Below are 26,062 nucleotides of genomic sequence, written 5' to 3'. Positions count from 1 at the left end.
AATTTTCGTCTCAGTTTTAGCATGTAAAATGTATTAACGAACTTTGGCATATAAACATGCAATGTTTTACCCATTTCTCAAAAACTACTGCACCTCAGCAAGTACCGTATTTTCCTGCGGATAAGACGCTCGGCGGACAAGGCGCAGGACGCTAAAATGACCCCAAAAAATTAAAACGTCAGCAGACAAGGCGCACCGCCGCACAAGGCGCACGTTTAACCGCACACAAAAGAACACCTGGCGCCACCCGGTGTCGGTACACTGACACAAAGACGTAACTTGTTGCCTTTGAGAACCTACGTATACCGACCTTTATCCAATCAGCCAACGCTGTATATTGTTAATAACATAAAGTTCGGCCCAACCAGCGGGCAGAAACCATGGTCCACGCACTGTCTGAAGTTAATTTTATTTGCAACATGAACACAATGCCTCCCTGGACATCCGACATCCCACAAAGAGAAACCTTGCTGATACAGATACATTGCAACGACAGACGGACGTAGCGTGTGTTTGTAGTAATGTATCGTACGGCCGGGATGTCGGCTGCATGCACATTAATATGCACATGTACACTGTGGATTGCGCTGCTCAATCTCGAGATTGCACAACAGATGTTGGAGACAATATGTGGGCACCGTATTGAGCGATGTTCGCCGACGGGTTGCGCTACGCCCTCGCATTTGCGCTGCCTGGAAATGCGCCAAAATTCCCACGTGACTGTGCGGATCCCAAGCATGCCCCCAGAGACATATAGACCTTTCTTTTGTTGATAAACAAACCGCCTTGGTTGGCATGGTCGGCCGAATGTTAGTAAAACACTAAATCTTAAAAACAGAATTTTTAACCAAATTCAGCATTTTCTGCAAACTTTCAATTAAATAAAATACCTCTCATAATTATTTGTTTTGTTTTTAACAAAATCAACAAATTTGGTTACATTGTTACCAAATAATAGCGATCTTTTCTTACGGCTTTCCATAGTTTCCAATCTGGGTTGGCAAAAACTCGGGCTGTGACGTTGCAAAAGAAAGGTCTATAGCCTGAATGTATAGATACGCAGTCAAATTCCATTGCGGACTTGAGAGCAGTGACTATTTGGGCATCTATGTCACTGCACGTTCAGTGTATCCAATGGGAATCACTGGATCTAGCGGCAGGGACCCGTCTTTATCCTTGCGGATAAAGACAGGGCCCCAGTCTAGCCCAGACACGTCGAGTCTTGTCTCAATGCGTTTATTGCTGGTTCGCGTAATTTTTACCAATAGAGGGCGTTTAACCTCACGCTATTACATAGTTCCAAAACGCCCTCTAGCGTTCAATTTTTCTTGTATTTATTGTCACACGCACAGTAACAACGACTATAGGCGTGATATCTGCTTTTGTGTTGCGTGTTTACAGACTTCGGAACGGTTGCGTTTTGGGGCTAATTTTCTGTGTCATTTTGAGAGATTTTCGAGTCTGAACTTGGACATCGTTGATTTTACAGGCAAGTTTCATGCGAGGGCAACCATTATTTTAACAACCGTTCCTACCCGAAGTTTTGAAGCAATAAAATAATTCAATAAAATCAATTCTTCCCTATTTTTTTTTGGCTAGTGTTGTATTATTTTATTTGGCATTACAAACAAAGACAAATCATATCCTAGTAAGATAATGCTACGTTCTCATACTACTTTTTAAAAGCAAACGTCTAAAAAGAGGCAATAAATATTCAGCCTAAAGCACACTTCAGAGATCGTTGTTCTCTACATTAAAAACCCTCAAAGTTTACCACACAATAGAGGTTGGGTGAATGACGTTTGTATGAAGTTATTGACTGTCAATCGTTTTCGGAACGAATACCCGGCCACACAGAAAAACGCCGCCGACGTCTGTTAATGTTTCGAAAGCTAGACGCATTGCAGCATTAATAGAATGAAAGCACGGTCATGGGGAATAAACACGTTGCAGCATTGTTGGAATAATTGGACCGTCTGGGGGATTGCGGCATTGTTCGAACGAAAATACGATCTCAGTGTCTGAATAGCCTTGTTCGACCGCATTATTGAGTAAGGATTCTTCACACAAAGATCGTTGATTTGAACTGGACATGAAGGTATTTTTTATTTCGCGCAGTGATCATAAAAAAAATCAATTGTCAGCAGACAAGGCGCACCGAAAGATAAGACGCATCAATGTTTTAGGGGTCTAAAAAGTCAGATAAGACGCGTCTTATCCGCAGGAAAATACGGTAATACTTTAAGGGAGGCCGTCAAATCAGGTAAGTTTAATGTAAATCTGTGGACATTGTGTTTTGTGTTCTACAAAAAGTACCTAAGTCATACAGTGAGCACCAGAAGGTTAGTATGCCTTGTCATGAGTTTTCGGTAAGCAGCTCTATGAAATGGAAGCTCGTACAGTAAACGGCTGTAAGCAGCACTATGAAATGGAAGCTCGTACAGTAAACGGCTGTAAGCAGCGCTATGAAATGGAAGCTCGTACAGTAAACGGCTGTAAGCAGCACTATGAAATGGAAGCTCGTACAGTAAACGGCTGTAAGCAGCGCTATGAAATGGAAGCTCGTACAGTAAACGGCTGTAAGCAGCGCTATGAAATGGAAGCTCCTACAGTAAACGGCTGTAAGCAGCTCTATGAAATGGAAGCTCGTACAGTAAACGGCTGTAAGCAGCACTATGAAATGGAAGCTCGTACAGTAAACGGCTGTAAGCAGCACTATGAAATGGAAGCTCGTACAGTAAACGGCTGTAAGCAGCACTATGAAATGGAAGCTCGTACAGTAAACGGCTGTAAGCAGCTCTATGAAATGGAAGCTCGTACAGTAAACGGCTGTAAGCAGCTCTATGAAATGGAAGCTCGTACAGTAAACGGCTGTAAGCAGCTCTATGAAATGGAAGCTCGTACAGTAAACGGCTGTAAGCAGCGCTATGAAATGGAAGCTCGTACAGTAAACGGCTGTAAGCAGCGCTATGAAATGGAAGTTCGTACAGTAAACGGCTGTAAGCAGCGCTATGAAATGGAAGCTCGTACAGTAAACGGCTGTAAGCAGCTCTATGAAATGGAAGCTCGTACAGTAAACGGCTGTAAGCAGCGCTATGAAATGGAAGCTCGTACAGTAAACGGCTGTAAGCAGCTCTATGAAATGGAAGCTCGTACAGTAAACGGCTGTAAGCAGCGCTATGAAATGGAAGTTCGTACAGTAAACGGCTGTAAGCAGCGCTATGAAATGGAAGCTCGTACAGTAAACGGCTGTAAGCAGCTCTATGAAATGGAAGCTCGTACAGTAAACGGCTGTAAGCAGCGCTATGAAATGGAAGCTCGTACAGTAAACGGCTGTAAGCAGCTCTATGAAATGGAAGCTCGTACAGTAAACGGCTGTAAGCAGCGCTATGAAATGGAAGTTCGTACAGTAAACGGCTGTAAGCAGCGCTATGAAATGGAAGCTCGTACAGTAAACGGCTGTAAGCAGCTCTATGAAATGGAAGCTCGTACAGTAAACGGCTGTAAGCAGCGCTATGAAATGGAAGTTCGTACAGTAAACGGCTGTAAGCAGCGCTATGAAATGGAAGCTCGTACAGTAAACGGCTGTAAGCAGCTCTATGAAATGGAAGCTCGTACAGTAAACGGCTGTAAGCAGCGCTATGAAATGGAAGCTCGTACAGTAAACGGCTGTAAGCAGCTCTATGAAATGGAAGCTCGTACAGTAAACGGCTGTAAGCAGCTCTATGAAATGGAAGCTCGTACAGTAAACGGCTGTAAGCAGCGCTATAAAATGGAAGCTCGTACAGTAAACGGCTGTAAGCAGCGCTATGAAATGGAAGCTCGTACAGTAAACGGCTGTAAGCAGCACTATGAAATGGAAGCTCGTACAGTAAACGGCTGTAAGCAGCTCTATGAAATGGAAGTACGTACAGTAAACGGCTGTAAGCAGCACTATGAAATGGAAGCTCGTACAGTAAACGGCTGTAAGCAGCGCTATGAAATGGAAGTACGTACAGTAAACGGCTGTAAGCAGCACTATGAAATGGAAGCTCGTACAGTAAACGGCTGTAAGCAGCGCTATGAAATGGAAGCTCGTACAGTAAACGGCTGTAAGCAGCTCTATGAAATGGAAGCTCGTACAGTAAACGGCTGTAAGCAGCGCTATGAAATGGAAGCTCGTACAGTAAACGGCTGTAAGCAGCACTATGAAATGGAAGCTCGTACAGTAAACGGCTGTAAGCAGCTCTATGAAATGGAAGCTCGTACAGTAAACGGCTGTAAGCAGCGCTATAAAATGGAAGCTCGTACAGTAAACGGCTGTAAGCAGCGCTATGAAATGGAAGCTCGTACAGTAAACGGCTGTAAGCAGCACTATGAAATGGAAGCTCGTACAGTAAACGGCTGTAAGCAGCTCTATGAAATGGAAGTACGTACAGTAAACGGCTGTAAGCAGCACTATGAAATGGAAGCTCGTACAGTAAACGGCTGTAAGCAGCGCTATGAAATGGAAGTACGTACAGTAAACGGCTGTAAGCAGCACTATGAAATGGAAGCTCGTACAGTAAACGGCTGTAAGCAGCGCTATGAAATGGAAGCTCGTACAGTAAACGGCTGTAAGCAGCGCTATGAAATGGAAGCTCGTACAGTAAACGGCTGTAAGCAGCGCTATGAAATGGAAGTACGTACAGTAAACGGCTGTAAGCAGCACTATGAAATTGGGGTCTCAAAATCAACCATCTAAACGCACACAACTTCGTGTGACAAGGGTGTTTTCTTCTTTCATTATTATCCCGCAACTTTGACGACCGATTGAGCTCAAATTTTCACAGGTTAGTTATTTTATGCATATGTTGAGATATACCAACTGTGAAGGCTAGTCTTTGACAATTACCAATAGTGTCCACTGCCTTTAAGAAATAGGGCCAGGTTTTATGTTTTAATGAAAGCTAACCCTGACAGTCTAAATTCCTTATATACCCACTTGCCAAAGTGTAGGATTCAGAAGAATGTGGGCCTCACGATAACAGGGTGAGGCATTCTAGTTTTATTCAAATAAACAATTTGGTGTGGAGTGTCATAGACACCAGCTAAACTTCATAGTCAGTGTAGTTAAAGGAACACATTGCCTTGGATTGGTCGAGTGGATCATTGACTTTTCAAAGACTAACTCGACCGATCCAAGGCAACGTGTTCCTTTAAGGTTCTAAGCTTATCAAGGTAAAGACTCATTTTTTAAGCTGCCTAGGTCAAAGATCACATACCTGTGAGATGACCTCTCCTTGGCGTTGAACCACCGCCCTGAGCCGACTGACCCAAAACTGTCTTTCCTTGGCGTCCATCGCCCGCAGTCGATAGACTTCTGCATTTGCTGCGTTCACATTAAAAGTTACTGAGTCTTCGTCACTTGGAGAAATCACTGCACCCTGTTGTTAAAGAAAAAGTAAAAAATACCATGTAAACATTATAACACACCTCCTGCTTGTTCTGTATTCTGGTTGGCTGAAACTCGGTTGCGTGGGATGAACTAATACAGTCTAGTGATGGCGTCCGCGTGTTTTGCGAGAACTAGTTCTCGAGTGGGTACTAGTCTTTGAAAATAGTGCCTGACCGGTTACAGCTCCCTCCCTTTACTTGAACCGTGATAGCAACTACAAAAGTTCATTTCTTTTCAAGATTTCTATTCTTATTTCACATTTAAGACCGAGCTGCGTTATAAAAACACATATTGACTAGCATACATGTAATTCGGTAATTCCATGAGTGACCAGAAGAGTGGCCTATTTCCCTCTTCTGGTCACTCAAAGTCCCTCGGGGAATAGACATTATACTAGTTACCTCATTGCCAGTCAATATGTGTATAATAGCGCTGAACCATTTTCTGCTAAACAAAAATGAGTTGGAAATCACTCACAAACGCTATTTTGGTTACCAGTACATTTTTCTGGCATTAAGCACAATTTTTTGAATGGTTTTGCTTGCAGCAGCTCTATGAAGTTCAGGCCTGGAATTGAAGACCACGGCGTCCATAGCCCTGGTCTTGCCCTTAGTGCCCATTCAATAGTTTGCATTTAAGATTTTTCAATGAGCTTTTTTTATGTATGGTGGATGTGATATATATAGTGTACTGTTTGGTTTGGTTGTATACACACAAATTTACCCAAACCTAAATAGTGTTGTAGCATCGTGTCCACCATATCTCAAAAAGGCCTGTTGAAGTGCCCTTTGCAAAATGAAAATAGCCTTGCCCTTTCAAAGATGAAATTCCAGGCCTGGAAATTGCCCCCTGGCCTTATTTCCAGGTGATGGCTATATGACCTTGAAATGAGCTACATACTTACAGCGAGATGAACTGAACCTCTTGGCCTCTGTGTTTTTCTTGATTCTTCATTCTGTCAACAAAAACAAAATTATGTATCTCTTTATATGAAAGATTATACGTTTGATAAAAATTGCCAGTAATGTTTGACCAACCATTTGCAGGGGTTGTGTTTGGAAGACAAAAATGTTCCCAGAACTGCCTCAGTTTGTGCTAGCGTAGTTTATTATCATTTCAAACCAAATTGGACAATATTAATGGTCAAACAGTAGGAGGGTTGACTGTATACTTTGAACTTAAGGATGCAGTCAACAAATAATATCATTTTGCAGGAGAGCATGTTAATAGTGTATGAATCATTTCAAAGCACAGTGGAAAGTTTTTAATGGTCAGACTGTGGGAGGGTTGACTGTGTACTGCTATGCACTACATTTAAGTTTGTAGGCTTCATGTACCGTGTATACATTTCAAAACCACAGTCATGACAGAGGACAAATGGTCAGACAGTAGGAGGGTTAATTGGTACTGTTAAATGCATTTGCCATATTTCACTTTAGGCTAGCATTGTAAGTACATGTATCATTTCAAACCACAGGGAATGATATTGAATGGTCAAGCAGTAGGAGAGTTGACTGTGCAGTATGTAATGTTCACACAAATTAACATTTATTTCAGGAGTTCTTCGTATGTATTTGAAGAGGGAACAATTAGTTTGATATTTCTGAAGTTTTCTTAAATTTATTTTGGCCATGGGTATTTGAATTTAGATTCTATTGACCCCTTGCACGCGTGTCACACGCGGCGACTGTTGCCACGCTTATGCATAAAGTTATATATGAAAACGCACAGTGAAATTGCCCACCAGTATGGCGCATTCAAGATTTTTATGATGATGACGTCAGGTGAAATGGGTCAATACAGTTTAGTCAAGGCTCCAATTTTACACTGGACCACCGGCCCGAGGACAGTGATTTACAATGTAAAGCCTTGGCCAGTAATCTCATGATTTCACAAGTCTTGAGATTTTCAACTGAATAATATTCTTTTTTAAAGGGAAGGTACACGTTTGGTAATTACTCAAAACAAATATTAACTAAAAAAACTGACTTGGTAACGAGCATTGGAGAGCTGTTGATATTATAAAACATTGTGGGAAACAACTCCCTCTTAAGTAAAGTAGTTTTTGAGAAAGAGGGAATTTCTGACTAAAATAATAAAAGACTTCTAGCTAGAAGTCTTTTATTCCATCTGAAAGCACACAAGTCGTCCAACAAGGGTATTTTTTTCTTTCATTGCTTTCTCGCAACTTCGATGACCGATTGAGCCCAAATTTTCACAGGCTTGTTATTTTATGCTTATGATGAGATACACTAAGTGAGAACACTGGTCTTTGACAATTACCAAACATGTACAGTGCCTTTAAACAGAAAGAAAAGATGCTCAAATGTTGACTTCATGATTGTGGAAGGCCTACTGATACAATTCTGATGAGTATAAAAATATACTAACACAGACAAATGAGATAGCTCTTCTGTTCAAATAAAAACAAATTACAAGTTGAACTGGGTCAAAAGCTCTTTCTCATAAAAATTCTGGCCTTGTGAAATAAGTTCTGGTCCGCTAAGTATTTTGAGCCACAAGCCCCACAGACTTGCGGAAGTTTACCCCAAATTCAAGCCCTGCTAGTATAATATGCAAATTAAGTTTTCAACATATCCATCATGAGCTAATTACATTCACGCATGCGTACAGACCCTGTTGGTTGGCAAACGCCATAGAGTTGTGCACTAAGCAGACGCGCAATCGCGTCTGCGTCACGCACCCATTAGCCATGTACAAAACAGCGCGATGTTCCCTCATTTTGCCAACCAAAACGTTAGTACGCACGCGCTACGTGCAATTTACATATTTCATGGGAAGGGTCTATTTACAACTACTAATAATTTGGATCACACAATATGCAAATTGAGATTTATTTTTAAGGCAAAAGTAATTAGTGCAGAGTTATCTACTCACCACGTAGTATTCCAAGGATCCTTTCTGTGGGTCTAAGACAAACCATCTATTCTGCCAACCCTTCACAACGTTGGTATATTTATTGAGTGTGCCTTGCATTGGATGACTGCTGAACACAGACAAAACATTAGTATTCATGAGTTGTGATCCATATTCATTAGGCCGAGTAACAAAAGAAACATGTTTAGCATCCAGGTTTCTAAAATAAAAGGAAGGAGGGGTTTGGTTTTTAATTTCAAGATGGCCGCCATTCTTTTTAAAATTTAAAATATCCAATGTTTTTTTTCTTCTGATGTTCGAACACACAATACAAAGATGAAACATGTTAGACAAGACATTAAATAAAAAATAAAAATTACAAGAAAAGGAAGAGAGATGGCCCTTTTTTTTTTCCAATGGCTGCCAGACACATTTTTTTAGAATGGCTAGGCTAAATTTCCTACCTTAATTTTGGCTGAGATCATCAAATTACCAATCTCTTTTTCCGTTAATAAAAAAAAAAGAAAAAAAAGAGGCAGCCTCATAAAGGGAAGCAGGCGGGGACGCTAAACATGTTTCTTTTTTTACATGGTAGTGTTTGGTTCCCTACACGTTGTACATAATGTAAGAAACCATAGTGACCAAGTGCAAAGCTGTTTATTAGCCTAAGTGTGGACTTACAAGCATGATCCTGTGAACAATTTTACCTTTTTCGTAGTTGTTTCTAAAACTTTCATCATGGTAAATGCCAACATCAGATGACTTGTATTTACTGCAATCATGAAAACAGATTGATGCATAGAATTCCCGGCCAGAAATAAGTTTTTTGTTAACACCACCCAAAGAGGCTCGCAGGCATTATAAATTTACTGCTTGTTTGTAGTACAGTACATGCCAACTTCATTGCCTAAAAGTTGCGTCTGATTGAATCCAACAATCAAATTTGAGCTACATCTGGCCTAAAATTACAAAGGGGCGGAATGGGCTTTGTTGCCCCATGTGTTGGCCTTGATGCCCCTTCAAAATTGTCCCATAGACTTATCGCAATTCCAAATTGGAAGTGCCCTTTGCAAAATGAAAATAGCCTTGCCCGTGGGTCTTCTGAAATTGCACCCCAAACTTGAGCCTAGCTGGAGGGTACAATGTAAATGTACTCCTAGAACTTTGAGGTTTGTTCCACTATAGTCTTTGTTGAGACAAAAGCGGAACGAACCTCATAGTTCCAGGAGTAAAGGTACAATGTACGTACACTGTAATGAGAGAGGGCCTACTTGTCCAGGGAGAGGGAATGGGTTGGACTTGTAAAAGATAATTGAGATCACGTCGCACAATACTTTACCTGAAGAAATCTTCTTCGTCAATTTCCTAAAAAAGAAAAACCAACAAATGAGGGTTAAAAACGAACCAATAATGTGGTACCAGATTTCTGTTCGTCAGATGTCACATACATGTACATACACACACGACATACATGACAAAGGCCTATGAGAAAAGAAAATCTACATACAATCATGAAGAAAGTTAGCATGGTTAGTATCGCGGTTCGCGCAAGTTAAAAAATAAAATGTTTTAAAATATGAATCTGGTTTACCCCTAGCCCCACTTGTGTGGCCAAGGATAGCTGAATCCTTCGCCAACGTCCACACCATTTCACATGCAGCTAAGAAATAAAAAAATGTTGGTGCCTTATCTACGAGCCACCCGGCAGTATAAACCAGCTGAATGTGTTCACCTAACTCTTAGCTTGCTTTGTGTGTACTGAAAAGTGAAACAAATAACTTTTTTTTACCTTTAAAAATACAATTTCTTCAGTAGTTTGAAAATTATTTGGGTGCATATGACTCTTGTGCATATATGTAAGGGTTGACTTATGTTCAAATGTTCTGTTAAATTAAAGTACATTTAAAAATTGTTGTCATGAGTTGTCGTGAGTTGTCGGTATTTAGTGCGACCCACAGCAAGTGCAGATGAGAGTGAGCGACAACGATCGATCAGTGAGTGAGTTTTAGTCTAGCCTTGCTCAAGGCAGTCGAATTATTCACTCCGAAAAAAGACCGCCGCTGTATAACAGTATAAAAACCCACCCGTATTCACTAAGCGTAACATCGCACGACACGATGCCCCCGTACACTATCCGCATGCGTCGGCCGTCAGGCCGACAGCTATGTAGGGTCTGTGTTGAAGCCACTGACCTCATTACTATAATAAGCGAAGAGTTCCCACGGTCAGCTCATTACCATAATGCCCGCTAAAGACGAGACATGTCTACATCACACACCACCACTGACCACTACGGACGCTCAGCGAGCATGATAGGCGTGCGTGATTGGACGTCAAAATGAATAATTCGTTTGCCTCACATCCTGTGTTGTCTGATAGGGCTGACGAAAGATATACATATTCATGGGCTGCATACTAGCATATCCGAGAGCCCCCCCAATTTTTTCCACAAGTGGAAATTTTTCAATACAACACATTAAACCCGTAAGTTACAGACCCGACAAGGCTGTCGGCCTGACGGCCTCCGCATGCGCGGTTAGTGGTATGAGTGCGGAAGACTTGTGTGCACAGTGGAAACAGTAGTCGTACGATGTGACAGTGTGTATACGGGTGGGCCATGCGGTGTACGGGTGGGCCATGCGGTGTGATCGCACGCACCACGCACAGGGTATACGGGTGGGTTTACAGCGACGTCTTTTCGGAGCGAATAATGCGACTGCCTTGAGCAATGCTAGTTTTAGTCAGCTAATGTTCCATGACCATACACAACAATAATAATAATATAATAATAATAATAAAGAGAAATTTATAAAGCGCAAAAACAATAGCAAAAAGAATCCGCCTCAAGGCGCTGGAAAAGAACAATTAAAAAAAAAATCTAGACCAGACAAAATTTATACAAATCAGAGATCTTTTACACAGTAAAAAAAAAAAAAAAAAAATCAAAAATCTTTTACACAGTAAAATAATTTAAGGAATCTAGATACAGAAAGCTGGCAAAAAGTTAAAAAGTTAAACAACCATTTTTTTTTTAAAGTAAGAACTAAGATGAGATTCACAAAAGTTAAAACAATGTCAAAGTCATCAACAGATCAGTCAGTAAAATTAGTAATACTAATACTATAGTAAGTTTGTGCATCAAACTCACCTTTGCTCTTTTCAACACTGACTCCAGTCTAAGCTTTTCTGCTTCAGACAGACCAAGGTTTTCATTTTTTATTGCATCTTCTATGCTTAAGTTGTCTGTGGTGGTCGCCATGTTGGATCAGCTTTTTTAGCTGGTAGTATGTAGTCGTACACAATGGTGTTAAACCACGACAGTTGCGGGTACCCGGCGTGTTGAACCCTGCGTGCGTGTGTACTGCGTATACGTATGCCTTCTCGAAACCGCGACTCTAAAGTTCTCAGGCTCCGGGGTCGTGCCTTCAAACAGCGGAGGGGGAAGGTTGAGAGTGCCCTTTTGACCCGTACCCAGCCATTATGGCGCGGCGTTTGATAGCTAATCTGTCTGATGTTGACAAAAACCGCCTTCTCAGACTCGAAATGAAGTCTAGTCGACTATACGCAATTAAAGTTCTCAGGCTCCGCAGTGAGGGGCGGGCGGGGTCGTGCCTTCAAACAGTGGAGGGGGAGCCTGAAGGTACCCAGCCATTATGGCGCGGCGTTTGATAGCTAATCTATGTGATGTTGACAACAAACCGCCTTCTCAGACTTGAAATGAAGTCTAGTCGACTATACGCACTTGTACACTGTCACGTGCCAAGCATGCGCTGTGTATGTTGAGCGCAGTCTCGTACAGTTATATCACATTATCAAGATTGTGCGCTCAATTCCGAGAATGAGTCTTTAATGAATATCATGATTTTTTTAAGCTAACTTTTGGATGGCACCTCCCAATTTTATTTTATTTTGTGACTAGGCTAACAATTTACTCGCAGAAGAAAACATTAGTAGTCGGTTTTTAGTGTGTTGTTTGTCTGTACATGGTCTGTGTGTCCCCAAGTTGCCACAGAAAGTATTATTGTGCAGAAAACTCCGACATGGAGCCGCAGGGAAAATTCTCCATAAAAATTATAAGGCGGGGCAGCTTGCACAGGCCCATCCCGGTATTGAGCAGAGTTTGTGCATTTCGGTTATTGCGCTCACTTATAAAAACGGGGAATCCCATAATGTCAGCAATAAAAATCAGTAACACTCGACTCAGGAAATAGCGTTCTGCATTGATGCTGGCCGCTGTTTTCAAAGGTCCACTAACCCAGGATTTATGCTGTAAATTGTGTCGACCAGCCTCACTTTGTCACAGTTCAACAAGTAAGTCCGTATTACACCATTTTCTGATTATATTTGTACTTTATTCATGGCATGTTCTTAGAAATGATAATTAGGGAATAACACTTAATTTAACACTAACAGTGTTGGACCCGGTGTTCACTGCGTGGTAATGACCGGGTTGGTGGCTGGATGGCGAGGTCCGTAGGTGAGGTCCGTTAACAGGGCGAGCCACCAACCAAGGTAATTACCACCCAGTGAAGACCGGGTCTGAACACTGTTATTACCATTAATAAATACTTTTTTTAGCGAATTAAACGGCTAAAATTGTCCAAATTTTGTGACTTTTCTCTCGGCGGTATTCCAGACATGTTCATGGGCCTTGAGCTGATGATGGTTCCCATCTCTTTCGTGCGTTTTTGTAATCACATTACTGATCTTTGAGACCAGTGACTTTAAATAATGATCTGTTCAGCGATCCTTCACTGGGGTAAAAGGAGGCAAATGATTGGACGATAGCTGTTCTTTGTGCATTAAAACGCGCACATGAGCTCAGCATTAGTTTATACGCCCGCACCTGTTACACGCGCGCACTCAAAATCGATAAATTTTCAGCGCGTTTACGCGCAAGTGCGCGAAGTTGCAATGAAACTATCATGGATATAAATAAGCATGCGATACAGTGCAACGCGCAAGGTTTACACAATGTATGCTGATTTAGTGGCCACTTATTCGCTATTTTCCAAAGCCGGTCTTTATACCACCAGCCGTTAACACTCCCACACATGACTGGATTTTGACCAATCAGAGACTTGAAGCCATCCAAGGTATTTATTAATTGAATGATAGGCCAATGTCTAATGATCGTTGACTTTTCAAGATGGAGGTCTCATCATGCAGTATGCGCGTATATGCAGTGTCAGTTGCCTGGGTGGTCGATTTCAACAAACTCTTTCTAACTTGGGATTAATCTCAGGACTTAGATTTATTAGAAAGAGTTAACTAGTTCCTTATTCAGCCGCTATGATGCATTGAACCTGTGATTGCTCGTCCCAACCCGAGAAATAGGATTAATCCTAGACCTACACTGTAGCGTTTTGTGAAATCGGCTGCAGGTGTAATCATGGTTTGGCATTAAAACGCGCACAGGTGTACAGTAGACTGTGTTAAACCGAGCTAGATTATTGCTTATTGGGTCATGCATACTAGTGCTGGGCGAATAGTGAAATTTTGTTATTCGGATACCGCTGGCCAACTATCCGAAATTAACCGGATATTCGAATAGTTTTTTCACCGCTAGAGGGCGCTTTAAAAAAAAAAAAAAAAAAAAAGATTTTTTTTTTCGCTAGAGGGCGCTGTTCGTTTGTGAATGAGATCTCATGGGCGGATTGATATTAGTTTTAGACAGTGTCACTCGGTTCATTCATAAAAATGACCGGATCTAATTTAAAGATGGCGATTTGCTTTTTCTTTTGATCGTGATTGACTCTACGTGAAGGAAAACTTTTGTAATCTTTGAACAAATTACGTCAGAAATGTCATTGTTTTAACTCTTCATGGAGGTGAGCATAGTTTAATACTTAATTTATGCTGTTTTATGCTGTCTTAATAGAAGTTTCATAAGGATTCAGACAAATCATTCATATCAGTTGTCGCCCGACGTCCGGGGATATTCGGATATTAAAGAATGTCCGGTTACTCGGTTGTAATTACAGAACTATCCGGTTTATAAATAGCTATTCGCGCCCTATGCGGATATCCGGTTAAGAAAAAAAAGGCATTCGCGGTTACGGATAGGAAAACCTATTCGCCATTAACCGGATATTCGAATAATTCGCCCAGGCCTAATGCATACGGTCTAGGGAAGAAACCTCCTGGGTGGGTGTTTATATATACACAACATTCAAAAAGGCACCACATGCACATCAGGAAGAACATTAAGTATAAAGGTCACCATTATATTTATTATTATAGCCCCCATAAAATCAGTCGTCCACTCCGTATCCGGAGTGGATCGGACCGGTGTGTGCCGATGGACGATGGCGCTACATTAACATCATAAAATTTAACATAATAGTCATCAAACAGTGTTCCGATTTCCTTCCCATTTCATTTTGACCCGCCAAACCAGTAACAGGCCATATTTTGCAATAGACCGACAATGGCTGTGGTTATGCAAAATTGAAGACAGAATTGTAACAATGGTACTGAAAGTGTCGTTCTTGAATCTAGTAATCGTGTGCCTTTTTTAGTTTGTTCAATCTAACAATGGGCAAAGAAAAAAATTGTAATATTCTTGTGACACGTTATTTGATGTCCATTGATGTGAATGGTTTAAAAGACTATACATTAGGCCCTATCTAATGCAAACTGCTAAAATTTTCTTACACACTTTCATACACAAATTGCTAATGAACGACCCCTTCCCCCCCTCTCCAGATTTTTTTTATTATAAATTCCTTTACTGTCAAACCCCATTCAGAGAAAAGTATGGACAAGTCCTTCTACCCTGGGAGCAGCGTGAGCAATCCTCTGCCCTTCAGAGGGCAGCAAGAGGTCAGTCCACAGTGCCCTTCCGAGAGGGTCGGGACGAGCATTTCATGCGCACCCTCCTTTTTTCACGAGGGCAATATGAGGGGAAGTCCTGCATCCTTGTTTCTCGCTCAGAAAGAAAAAATAAGATGGCAGTCCCCCTTCTGCCTCCTTTACAATTTATCTAATCCTGTGTTTACTACTTCGAGGGCATAAAGGGGGCAGGCCTTGCTGCCCTTCCAGAAATATTTACGACAGGGAGGGGTAACAACAGGGTATTCCCCTCTACCCTTATTATTATAGAGGGCAGTCCTCCTGAATTATTCAATTTTCTTAGTTGGGGGAAAGCCCACTGCCCTACCTACATGTAACATGTACTCATAGGGCAACAAAGAGGACAGTCCAATACCTTCTACTTAGAGGGCAACAAGAGGGCAGTCCCTTTCCCTTATCTCTACTAAGAGTACAGGAGTGCAGCCCCCTTCATCTACTGAGGGCAACATCAGAGTCCCGTCCCCCCTAAGCGGGCAACAAGAGGGCAGTCCATTGCCCTTCCTTCTCAGAGTAGACTTCAGGAGGATGGCCCTTCCCCCTCTACTCATCTCAGAGGACAAAAAACAGCAGTCCAATCCTCCCCTGATCTTTCTCTTGTCTTTGTTTATCATTGGATTATTAAATCAATACCCAAGAAAATTTGAATGACAATAGAATGCATTATAATGTAAGCCTGATAAAAGACTGAAAAATTTCTTTTTTGTTCAAATAACAGGTGAATAATTCAAGCCCTCTTTCCATCAAAATGGCTGCAAGCGTAACAGTTGAGTCAGTCTTACAAAAGATCAGTGAGGGACACCTGGAATGCCAGATCTGCACTGACCGCTTTAAGGAGCCCAAAATGTTGGAGTGCTCTCACTCATTCTGTCTGGAATGCCTTCAACAACTCGCACAGAGAGAGGACCCACCCGCTCAAATGCTAATCTGTCCAGTGTGTCGAGTTCAGACAGTTTTGAGTGAAAAGGGAGTTGCGGATCTGCGTGCTGACTTCAAGTCGACTTCTCTAGTGGACGAAATAAATCGATTGGAAAGTCGACAACAGAATCAGCGACCTGGTCAGGGGGATGTTTCTAAATGTAGCAAGCATACTCAGGATCTGATAATGTATTGCGAAACATGCAAAATGATGGTATGCATAACTTGCATCTCAAGAGACCACAGATTGCACCCTGTTATTGAACCTAGCGAGGCTTTACATAAACGGAGACAACAGATTAATGATGAGTTGGCAAAAGTACGAGAGAGTGTCAACATTTTCAACATTGCTGTACAAGACTTAGATATGATCCGCAAGACATTAGATGAAATGTTTGCCAGCACCAAAGACAAAATCTCTGAGAAGGCTGATAAGGAGATTGCCAAAGCAGTTGCAAGGATCAAAGGTGAGGAGCAGAAACTGGTACAAGAGGCAGAACGAACTTACAAAGACAGAGTCAAGAAAATTGAAAATGCACACGCTACAAATATCAAAGTGGTGACAAAAGCACAGCGTAAGCAGCATCAGGTTAGCACCATGAGTCTCGGGGAAGACATCAAGATTCCAGAGCCCGTAGAGAAACTCTTGCTAGACCTAAACAAATTCACACAGATCCAGCCAAACAAAGTCCCTAATGCATTGGCTTTTATGGACTTTGAAGATGGTCAGAAACTTCTAGGGAAACTGGTGCTGAAAACAGCTGATGAAAGACAAATGGTTTTGAAACCTCCTGGAAACTATACGCGAAAGACATGGACTCTTAGAGAGGAATTGATGACATATATGAAGGGTAAACACCAAATGGTGAAGTTTTCTCCATGTGATGTTGCTGCATACTCCAATGGCGATATTGTTGTGGCAGATTTTCAAAATCGCAGCTTGATGACAGCAGCAGGTAACTCTCAATCCATCCTGAAAGTGCAACCAATAAAAGGTCTGTCTCGTCCAAAAAGAGTGGCTATAAACAAGAATGACGAGCTCATTGTTCTAGAGAGTAACTACTTAGTCAAGATTTACAACAGGAAATATCAGCTTCTCTCTGAGTTCAAACTAGGTGGATTTTCGAGCAACATGCCTTCGTGCATTGCAGTGGATAACAACAATCTGATAGCAGTAGGATTTAATAACAACCAAGATGTGATCTCACTATACAGTGCAGATGGATCCATCATCAGAACCATCCATGCTGGAGGGGTCGGTACAAACTTGACTTTCTCCAAACAGCAACTCATCTACACTACTTCAGATGAAAAGAAGTTGGTGTCAGTAGACCGCAATGGTGAAGTGATATTCTCAGTTGATATCAATCACTCAGGTTTGCCTTATGGTTTGCCTTATGGGTTGTGCTGTGACGAGGACGGTAGCATCTACGTTGCTGTAACTGAAGAATCATCAGGTGAGATCCAGCAATACAGTCCTGGTGATGGTAACTACCTTGGTTGTATCATCAAGGGATGTAATAAGCCACATAGTATGGCACTCACATCTACCGGTCATTTGATAGTAGCCGCTGAAAACTCAGTTCAAATATATCACCAAGACTGAGTCATCATCATCATTTAGCGGTCGCAACCGAGATTCCATGCACAACGTCACGCCAGAGGTGTTTATCCCTCATCATGTTTGGAAGGTCCACGATTTCAGACTCCGTATCTCTCCCGATCACATCGATGTAGTTGAGTGGTCGAGGTCCTCTATTAGGGCACGGTAGTCTCCAATATAACACGTCAGGAATGACCTGGTGTTTGGCACGAAAGCAGTGACCTGCGAAGCGGACTCTGCGTTGAGCAACAGTAGTACAACAATAGTACTGAGTACAACAGTAGACTACATTGTAATACGACTACATTGTAATACACACAGTGTGTCCAGGGGTGGATTTCACAAAGAGTTAAGACTAGTCTTATCTCGAGGTAGGATGAGTTACTTGTAGTAACTTAGGACTTGCCTGAAGTTTTTAATAACTCCCAGGCCTAGGACTGTTCCTATTACTTAGGACTAGTCTTACATGTACACTCTTTGGAAATGGACCCCACCTCTATTTTACATTATCTGTGTAACAATTACAAACATGGTTCACAGTCGACTGACCGCAGACAGGTCTTCTCACTTGGTGTATCTCAACATGCTTAAAATATCAAACCTGTGAAAATTTGAGCTCAACTGGTTGTTGCAATTGTGAGATAACTATCAAAGAAAAAACACCCTTGTCACACGTAGTTACCAATAGTGTTTCTCTGTATAGAAAGCTTCTCTTTGTGAATGCATGTATATTGCCTTGCCTCACTTTTTAGAACTTTTAATCTTTTTTTCTAATATTCTTGCTCATTCCCATAATAATTGTTTAAACATTGTATTGTGTATTTTGAACGGTTCTTCATAGCTTCAGTAAAAATATTCTCACTTAAAGGCACTGATATTAAAGGTCTCGAATTCAAGAATCTGAAAACACACAACTTGTGCGACGAGGATGATATTTTCTTCAATTATTCTTTTGCAACTTCGACGACCAATTGAGCTCCAAATGTTGCAGGCTTGTGTTACATGTATATGCATGTTGGGATACACTAAGTGAGAAGACTGGCCATTGACAATTACCAAAGGTTCCAGTGCGTTTCTTTTTTGATTGTACATTGGCATGGGTCTTTTAAAGACACTGGACACTATTGGTAATTGTCAAAGACCAGTCTTCTTACTTGGTGTATCTCATTATTTGCATAAAATAACAAACCTGTGAAATTTTGAGCTCAATTGGTCGTTGAAGTTGCGAGGTTCTAATGACAGAAAAAACACCTTGTCACACGAAGTTGTGTGCTTTCAGACGCTTGATTTCAAGACCTCAAATTCTAAATCTTAGGTCTCAAAATCAAATTTGCAGAAAATAACCTTTCTTAAAAACTACGTCACTTCTGAGGGAGCCGTTTCTCACAATGTTTTATACTATCAACCTCTCCCCATTACTTGTTACCAAGTAAGGTTTTATGCTAATAAATATTTTGATTAATTACCAATGGTGTCCACTGCCTTTAACAGTGTTATCTGTATTTGGCGCACTATAAATTAGGTTATTATTTGGGGGAAACTGTTTCAGTTTTCTTGCATTCTCTGCATTTATAACATAGCTTTCAGAAATTCTAAAATTGAAATCACCAGGTTACATTTAGTGTTGTAGTCGAGTTCTTTTTTGTCGAGTATCAAGTATTGCCGAGTACTAGGGTGAACTAGTAGTACTTGAATATCAGTACAAATGTACTTGGACTAGTAGGGTTTAAGTGACTTGAACACTGAGTATTCTGATATACGAGTACCTACTCAAACAGTGGAGTATCTAGACCTAGAAACATATAAATAAAAAAATATATATAACATTTTAATATTTTAATATTTGTTATGTGCTTGATAAATGTTTTTTAAATCTGAATAGATATTCTGGAGGGAGATTTTGTCCACTGTACTGAGAACTGTGTTTAAACTTCTCCTGATAGCGCCCTCTTTTGACTCCTTATCATCAATTCAGCTAGATTGTGTTTATTACCCACACTCGGGTGTTATTTTTGTAATTGTGAGACCAAATTAAAGTCCCATGGGACAGTGTAATCAATGTTGGCTTAAAACTTGCACAACGAGCTTGCACAACGAGCAATGGAGAGCTGTTGCTAGCACATTGTGAGAACGGCTAACTCTGAAGTAATAGTTGTTGAGAAAGTGGTAATTTCTCACTCATATGTAAAAATACTTCAGGCCTGAAAGGCTTGTTAGCCATCTGAAATCACATAAATTTGTGCAACATTTTTTTAAATATGTTTTATTATCCTTTGCAACTTCGATGACAAATGATTCCAAATGTTCCATATTTGTCATTTATGCATGTTTGGATACATCAAGTGAGAACACTGTCTTCGACAATTACCAAAGGTGTCAAGAGCTCTAAAGACACTGGAAACTATTGGTAATTGTCACTTGGTGTGTCTCAACATATGCATAAAATAACAAACCTGTGAAAATTTGAGCTCGAATGATTGGCCGTCGAAGTTGCGAAATAATAATGAAATAGAAAACACCCTTGTCACACGATGTTTTGTGCTTTAAGATGTTTGATTTCGAGACCTCAAACTCTAATTCTAAGGTCTCAAAATCAAGTTCGTGGAAAATTACTTCTTTCTCGAAAGCTACGTCACTTCAGAGGGAGCCGTTTCTCACAATGTTTTATACTATCAACCTCTCCCCATTACTCGTTATTAAGTAAGGTTTTGTGCTAATAAGTATTTTGAGTAATTAACAATAGTGTCCACTGCCTTGAAAACCATTGAACACTTTCGGTAAACAGTAAAATTGTCCTAAGGCCCACACTTAGTGTATCACAACTTATATAAAATATAAAACCTGTGAAAATAGAGGCTCAATCGGTCATCGGAGTCGGGAGAAAATAACGGGAAAACCCACTCTTGTTTCCGCACGTTTCGCCGTGTCATGACATGTGTTTAAAATAAGTCCGTAATTCTCGATATCGAGAATTGATAATTGTTTTAATGTTTTCTCAAAAAGTAAAGCATTTCATGGACTAATATTTCAAGAGGAGTCTTTCACCATTACCTTCTGTAAACCCTGTAAAAGTTATTTGTAAATATGTGAACTTTTATTTTTGTTTCTGTTCCAGAAGTGTATAATGGCTTTAAAACAGCAGTGTATAGTTTTAGAATATTTCATTTTCCTGGTTATTATTTATATTTTAAATAAGCAGGGTATGGACTTCCATCTTTGAGAGGGCTAGGCTATTTCATTTTGCAAAGGGAAGTTGTGAAAAAAAAAATAAGGAGACCAGAGGCCGATTTCATAAAGATCTAAGATGGATCGTATTAAAACTGCCATTCAATCGTAACTGCCAAGTCAAATGTGATGTCATTATACAAATCACTATGGTGATACTGAAGACTGGTCTTTGGATAAATTGTATTGGCCCATAGGCATTGGTTGCCAGGGTTTCCGTTGAATTCCCTACCCGAACAAAACAATACTTAAAACACATCTGATCTCGTTCTATCTGCTTTGTGAATTTCATGAAAATAATTAAATCAAAAAGGCTGTAAACATTTTGAATAGAAACCATGCGTCAAAGATTGTTTTATTTATTAGAAATTACTATCCATATCAGCGTTGATTTCTCTGTAGGTTCCATTTAAAAGAACCAACCAATTAAAGGAACACGTTGCCTTGGATCGGTCGAGTTGGTCTTTGAAAAGCGTTTGTAACCGTTTTTTATAAAATGCATATGGGTAGAAAGATATTGAAAAAGTAGAATACAATGATCCACACAAACATGCCTCGAAATTGCGTGGTTTTCCTTTTAACTCGTCGACTAACACGTCGGCCATTTATGGGGGTTAAAATTTTGACTCCCATAAATGGCCGACCATGTTAGTTCGCACAGTAGAAGGAAAACCACGCAATTTCGAGGCAAACTTGTGTGGATCATTGTATTCTACTTTTAAAACATCTTTCCAACCATATGCATTTTATAAAAAAACGGTTACAAACGCTTTTGTTTTGACCAACTCGTCCGATCCAAGGCAACGTGTTCCTTTAACACGGACCTCTTCCTCCCATTTAAAGGAAAACAAAAGATGAATATATGAACACAGGAAAAAACAAAGTTGATCATCAGGGGCTGTCAAGGTTATACAAAAGAAAAGCAACTATCAACGAAAAATGTGTCCAACTAGACAACGAAGCAAATCGAAATTAGTTTAGGTTATTTATTGAATTTTTAAGTCATGGCAATTGATGCGTCGTTTACTAATGTTGTTATTAACCACCATAAGGTACTGCAACTTAATGAAATTAATATTAATAATAATGTAATATATATTCATTATTAAAACCAATTGGATACTGAGGTACACAGTTACTACAAGCATGGAGGTAGAATGCTACAAGGGAATAAACATACGCTATAAATAAATTTTAAAAAGTAATTTGAGTTTGAACATTATTAATAATTTTGTTTACCATTTCTTTTTTTGGGCAAACAACCCATGTATGATTTTGACTTCGTGGAGCGAGCGACGATGAAGTCAATCCAAAACCCTAAATCTACACGTGAACATTTAAATTTAAGAATAAGTATTTTAAGTTAATGCAATAAATGAAGTTTGAAACCACAGCAAGCAAGTGAAATCGGGATATGTTTAACGTGGACATTGGTATAAAAAAATCATAAGTTTGGGGAAAATGTCCGTGTCCTGCCCACACGTTTTCATTATATATGAAATAATATTACAATATATATTACAATATTATAAATATAATGAATAGGGTAGATGGCCTTAGCTTTCGATCCAATCCGGACCTTCTTCAGAGGCATAAAACAAGTACAAACAAATACATATCCATTTATAGAAAAAGAGAGGGGGAAAGGGATTAAGGAAAGGATCCAGAAAGAAGCGGGAAAATAACAGCCAATCAAAGTTTCTATTTCAGAGACAATATTGGTGGCAATGAACCAATAGGAGTGAAGTGGCGAGGACAAAGGATGTTTAGAATGAAAGGATGGGTTACTGGACCATAAAAGTGGTAAATGTATTGTTCGACAACAATGCAGGGAGACATGAAAGGGTAGGATTAGAGAGCAAGTTGCATCATGATGCAACTCACAATGGTCAATTAATAAGAATAGCAAGATCAAAGGTATGATGATTTTAAAAATAGGTATGAGGGACCTGTGGAAAAAAAGGGGGGGGTGTTACTTACATCAGATAGTTACAGTGATGAATTTATAAAAACAACTTTAAACAAGATTAATTTATACTTAATGTACAGAATATATACAACATATAAGTTCTTAGGCCGAAGTGAAGTTGAGGGTAATGAGAAGTTATTTAACACCAGTGTTTATGTTAAGTCCAAAGGGTTTGACTGTCTTGAGTTGGTGAATCCAGTGTGATTCTCTACTCTTGCGGTGTGTGTCATCACCATTGCAAGCTTCAATCACCAGAAGTTCAACATCACTGACACTATGATTGGGGCTGTTGAAGTGGATAGAGACTGGGTACGGTTTCTTAGTCTTTATGGAAGAGACATGATTCGCAAAGCGAAGACTTAGTTTGGTCTTAGTCTCTCCCACATATTGTAGCCCACATCTCTTACATGATATGACATAGACTACATTAGACGTGCTACATTCAGAGTCGGGCTTGATGTTGTATGAAGAGCCAGTGGTATGACTCTTCACCTTAAGTGAGGGCTTAATGTGCAGACACGTTCTGCATTTGGAACGGGTACATTTATGACAGCCCAGTATATCTGTCGGGGGTTGTGTTTGGACTGTACCTGGGGGAAGTTTGGCCCTGACTAGTATGTCACCAAGGTTCTTAGGGCGGCGGAATGCAACCATGGGAACCTCGGGGATTGCTGAGTGTAACCTGCTGGAGGAGTGAAGTATAGGCATGTTATTATTGAGAATTGAGGGAAGTTTGGGTAGTTTGGGGTGGAAGGTAGTATTATAAATATATTATAATTTACTCAAAAGTGAGTGGGACAAGTGGTGATGAGTGGATAAGGAGATCTTTCTAGTTATATATTAGCATAACAAGAACATGTAAATCAATAATTATAGAACCTCGACCGCTTACGTGTGTTTAAAGTAGCACGTTCAATGCCATGGATCGGGCGAGTTGGTCTATGAAAAGCATTTGTAAACCGTTTTATTATGAATTACATTCATATGGTTGGAAAGTTGTTTCAAAAGTAGAATACAATGATCCACAAAAAAAAGGTGTTAGTTCACCAAGTTAAAGAAAAACCACGCAATTTCGAGGCTTATATTAATTTGTGTGGATCATTATATTCTACTTTTAAAACACATTTCTAGCCATAATGATGCATTTTATAACACGGTTTCAAACACTTTTTATAAACCAACTAGCCCGATCCAAGGCGACGTGTCCCTTTAATTATTGATAGAGTTAGTCAAAATGTCTATGGAATGAAGCGCTGTCCGTACATTTTGTTGTAAAACGGCATTTCTCGCTGAATAATTGCAGCTACCTTTGGATGGAGCGCAGTACTTGGTTTAGCCTGGATGTTTTTTGTGAATCCTCTACTCTTCATCGCGTTACTGTGATGAAGGCACTGGAAATATTGAAGATGAGACTGGCACGTGGTCCATTTGACGTTGGGTGGCTGACCGTTGTCTTCCCATTCGACCATCTTCATGCTGAACGGTATCCCCGTTGCTCTGCAGTACGCCTTTAGCACTATGTCAGGGTAAGCTATCAGATCATCGGCATCCATGATGAAAGGGTTGGGGTCGAGGTTGTTATCTGTGACGTAGTCGTAGAGATCCGAGATGGATTTGAAGTCACCTCCCATGGTTTCCAACTGTTCGTCCTGCCAGTCTTTAACCGCAGTCTCGTCCATCAAGCCCGGTGGTTTATATTCTTCATTGACCCTTTGCAGAGACGGGTAAGTCTTATTGGGGTTCCGAATTAGAAAGGTATGTTGATATCCCTGTGGTATGGTATCCCAGTCACGCCCAGCCAACTTCAATGAAAGTGGGGTATCCTTGACCAAAACGAACCTTGCTCCTTCGTGTTGCCCTTCCAAAGTGTCCTTCACCCAGGAAAAGGTATTAACCGATGGACTGTAGGCGAGATCTGCACCGGGAAGGCCGACGGTTTCTTCATCTTGTTCACCCCTTAGAAATACGCTATCAGGCCCTTCGTAAGCCGCAGATAAGAAAGGTTCGTAGTAATAGACTCCACCGTCAGCTTGGCTGATCGAGCGAAGCACAGCCGTGGAACAAGAACGCCACACTATCCACAGCATGACACGGGGCTGTCCATAATTCGCCATTATACTTGATTTGGAACAAGCAGTGGACGGTGTTACAAAGTTACAGATGGTTGTTACTTGGAACAGTTCCCGATATCAGATTATCTCAAACTGGAAGATGCTAGTCAAGGTTATACCCAACTTTATACGGTGTTACAAAGTTGATCGTTACTTGGTTAATATCTGCCTCGCATTATAAACGGCAGAGGATGTCATCTGAATGTCTGCTTCGCTATATGAATGATAAATCAAGCGCAAAGCTTTTTTTTTCTATATATACCAACAACACTGTTCAAAGCCGCGAATGAGGATTTTCTCGTTCATTCTGGATCCTCTATAACTCCACCCCCTCACGTCACCTGAGCCTATAATGGGCCCCACAGCCAGATTTGCCTTTCAGAACCAGCGATTTCATGCTAAAGAAAAGAGAAAGGGCATTGGGTTTTGTTCGATTGAAAGAGTCCGTGTATAGCTAGCCTTGCTCAAGGCAGTCGCATTATTCGCTCCGAAAAGACGCAGCTGTAAACCCACCCGCCGTATACCCTGTGCATGGTGTGTGCGATCACACCGAATGACCCACCCGTATACACACTGTCACATCGCACGAATACTGTTCACACAAGTCATCGCACTCGTACACCACTAACCGCATGCGGAGGCCGTCAGGCCGACATGTCGGCCTGACGGCCTCCGCATGGGATGCGGATAGTGTACGGGGGCATCGTGTCGTGTGATGTTACGCACAGTGAATACGGGTGGGTTTTACGCACAGTGAATACGGGTGGGTTTTTATACAGCGGCGGTCTTTTTTCGGAGTGAATAATTCGACTGCCTTGAGCAAGGCTAGTGTATAGCACCCATTGTAACGTGTGCGTATGATCCTTTGACGGCCTTAACTGTATTGAGATGATTTGAACCGTAACATTCCAAAACCATTAAACCATAGCGAACTTCTCAATTAGTATTGGGTGTGTTCGATTAGCTCCCCTGGGTCGACCCTGCGGTGCTCTCTCGGGTGAAAGCCCCAGACAAGAGCTAATCGAACGATCTTACTCGCCCTACTGATCTTACTCGCCCTCTCGTGGTAACGTCATGTACCTCGGGTCACC

The 26,062-nt window shown here is 40.8% G+C and overlaps 3 protein-coding genes across 5 annotated transcripts in view; 1 reads left to right on the top strand and 2 right to left on the bottom strand.

Moving 5' to 3' along the window:
* Positions 1–11,595, bottom strand: part of LOC139943033 (oxysterol-binding protein-related protein 11-like) — a 31,208-nt gene extending 19,613 nt beyond the window's left edge. For 2 of the 3 annotated variants that reach the window (XM_071939849.1, XM_071939850.1), the window contains exons 1-5: positions 11,442–11,595; positions 9,633–9,658; positions 8,315–8,423; positions 6,321–6,371; positions 5,244–5,405 (exon numbers count right to left, since the gene is read on the bottom strand). In XM_071939849.1, the coding sequence (XP_071795950.1) occupies positions 5,244–5,405; positions 6,321–6,371; positions 8,315–8,423; positions 9,633–9,658; positions 11,442–11,552 (459 nt within the window). In that variant the 5' untranslated portion in view covers positions 11,553–11,595. The remainder of the gene's footprint in view (positions 1–5,243; positions 5,406–6,320; positions 6,372–8,314; positions 8,424–9,632; positions 9,659–11,441) is intronic. The other variant, XM_071939851.1, reaches the window with a different exon arrangement.
* Positions 11,596–12,466: 871 nt separating this feature from the next.
* LOC139943032 (uncharacterized) lies at positions 12,467–21,377 on the top strand. The gene is made up of 2 exons (XM_071939847.1): positions 12,467–12,604; positions 15,864–21,377. Exon 2 carries the CDS (start codon positions 15,894–15,896, stop codon positions 17,667–17,669), a length of 1,776 nt encoding a protein of 591 aa, XP_071795948.1. The 5' UTR covers positions 12,467–12,604; positions 15,864–15,893; the 3' UTR covers positions 17,670–21,377.
* Positions 21,378–24,098: 2,721 nt separating this feature from the next.
* LOC139943456 (uncharacterized) lies at positions 24,099–24,974 on the bottom strand. The gene has a single exon (XM_071940267.1). The coding sequence runs from the start codon at positions 24,972–24,974 to the stop codon at positions 24,099–24,101; it is 876 nt and encodes a 291-aa protein (XP_071796368.1).
* Between the last annotated feature and the right edge of the window lie 1,088 nt (positions 24,975–26,062).

This window comes from Asterias amurensis, chromosome 10, assembly GCF_032118995.1.
Source record: "Asterias amurensis chromosome 10, ASM3211899v1".
Classification (NCBI taxonomy): domain Eukaryota; kingdom Metazoa; phylum Echinodermata; class Asteroidea; order Forcipulatida; family Asteriidae; genus Asterias; species Asterias amurensis.
Note: the sequence above shows the minus strand (reverse complement) of the source record. Positions and strands in the feature narration are given on the sequence as shown.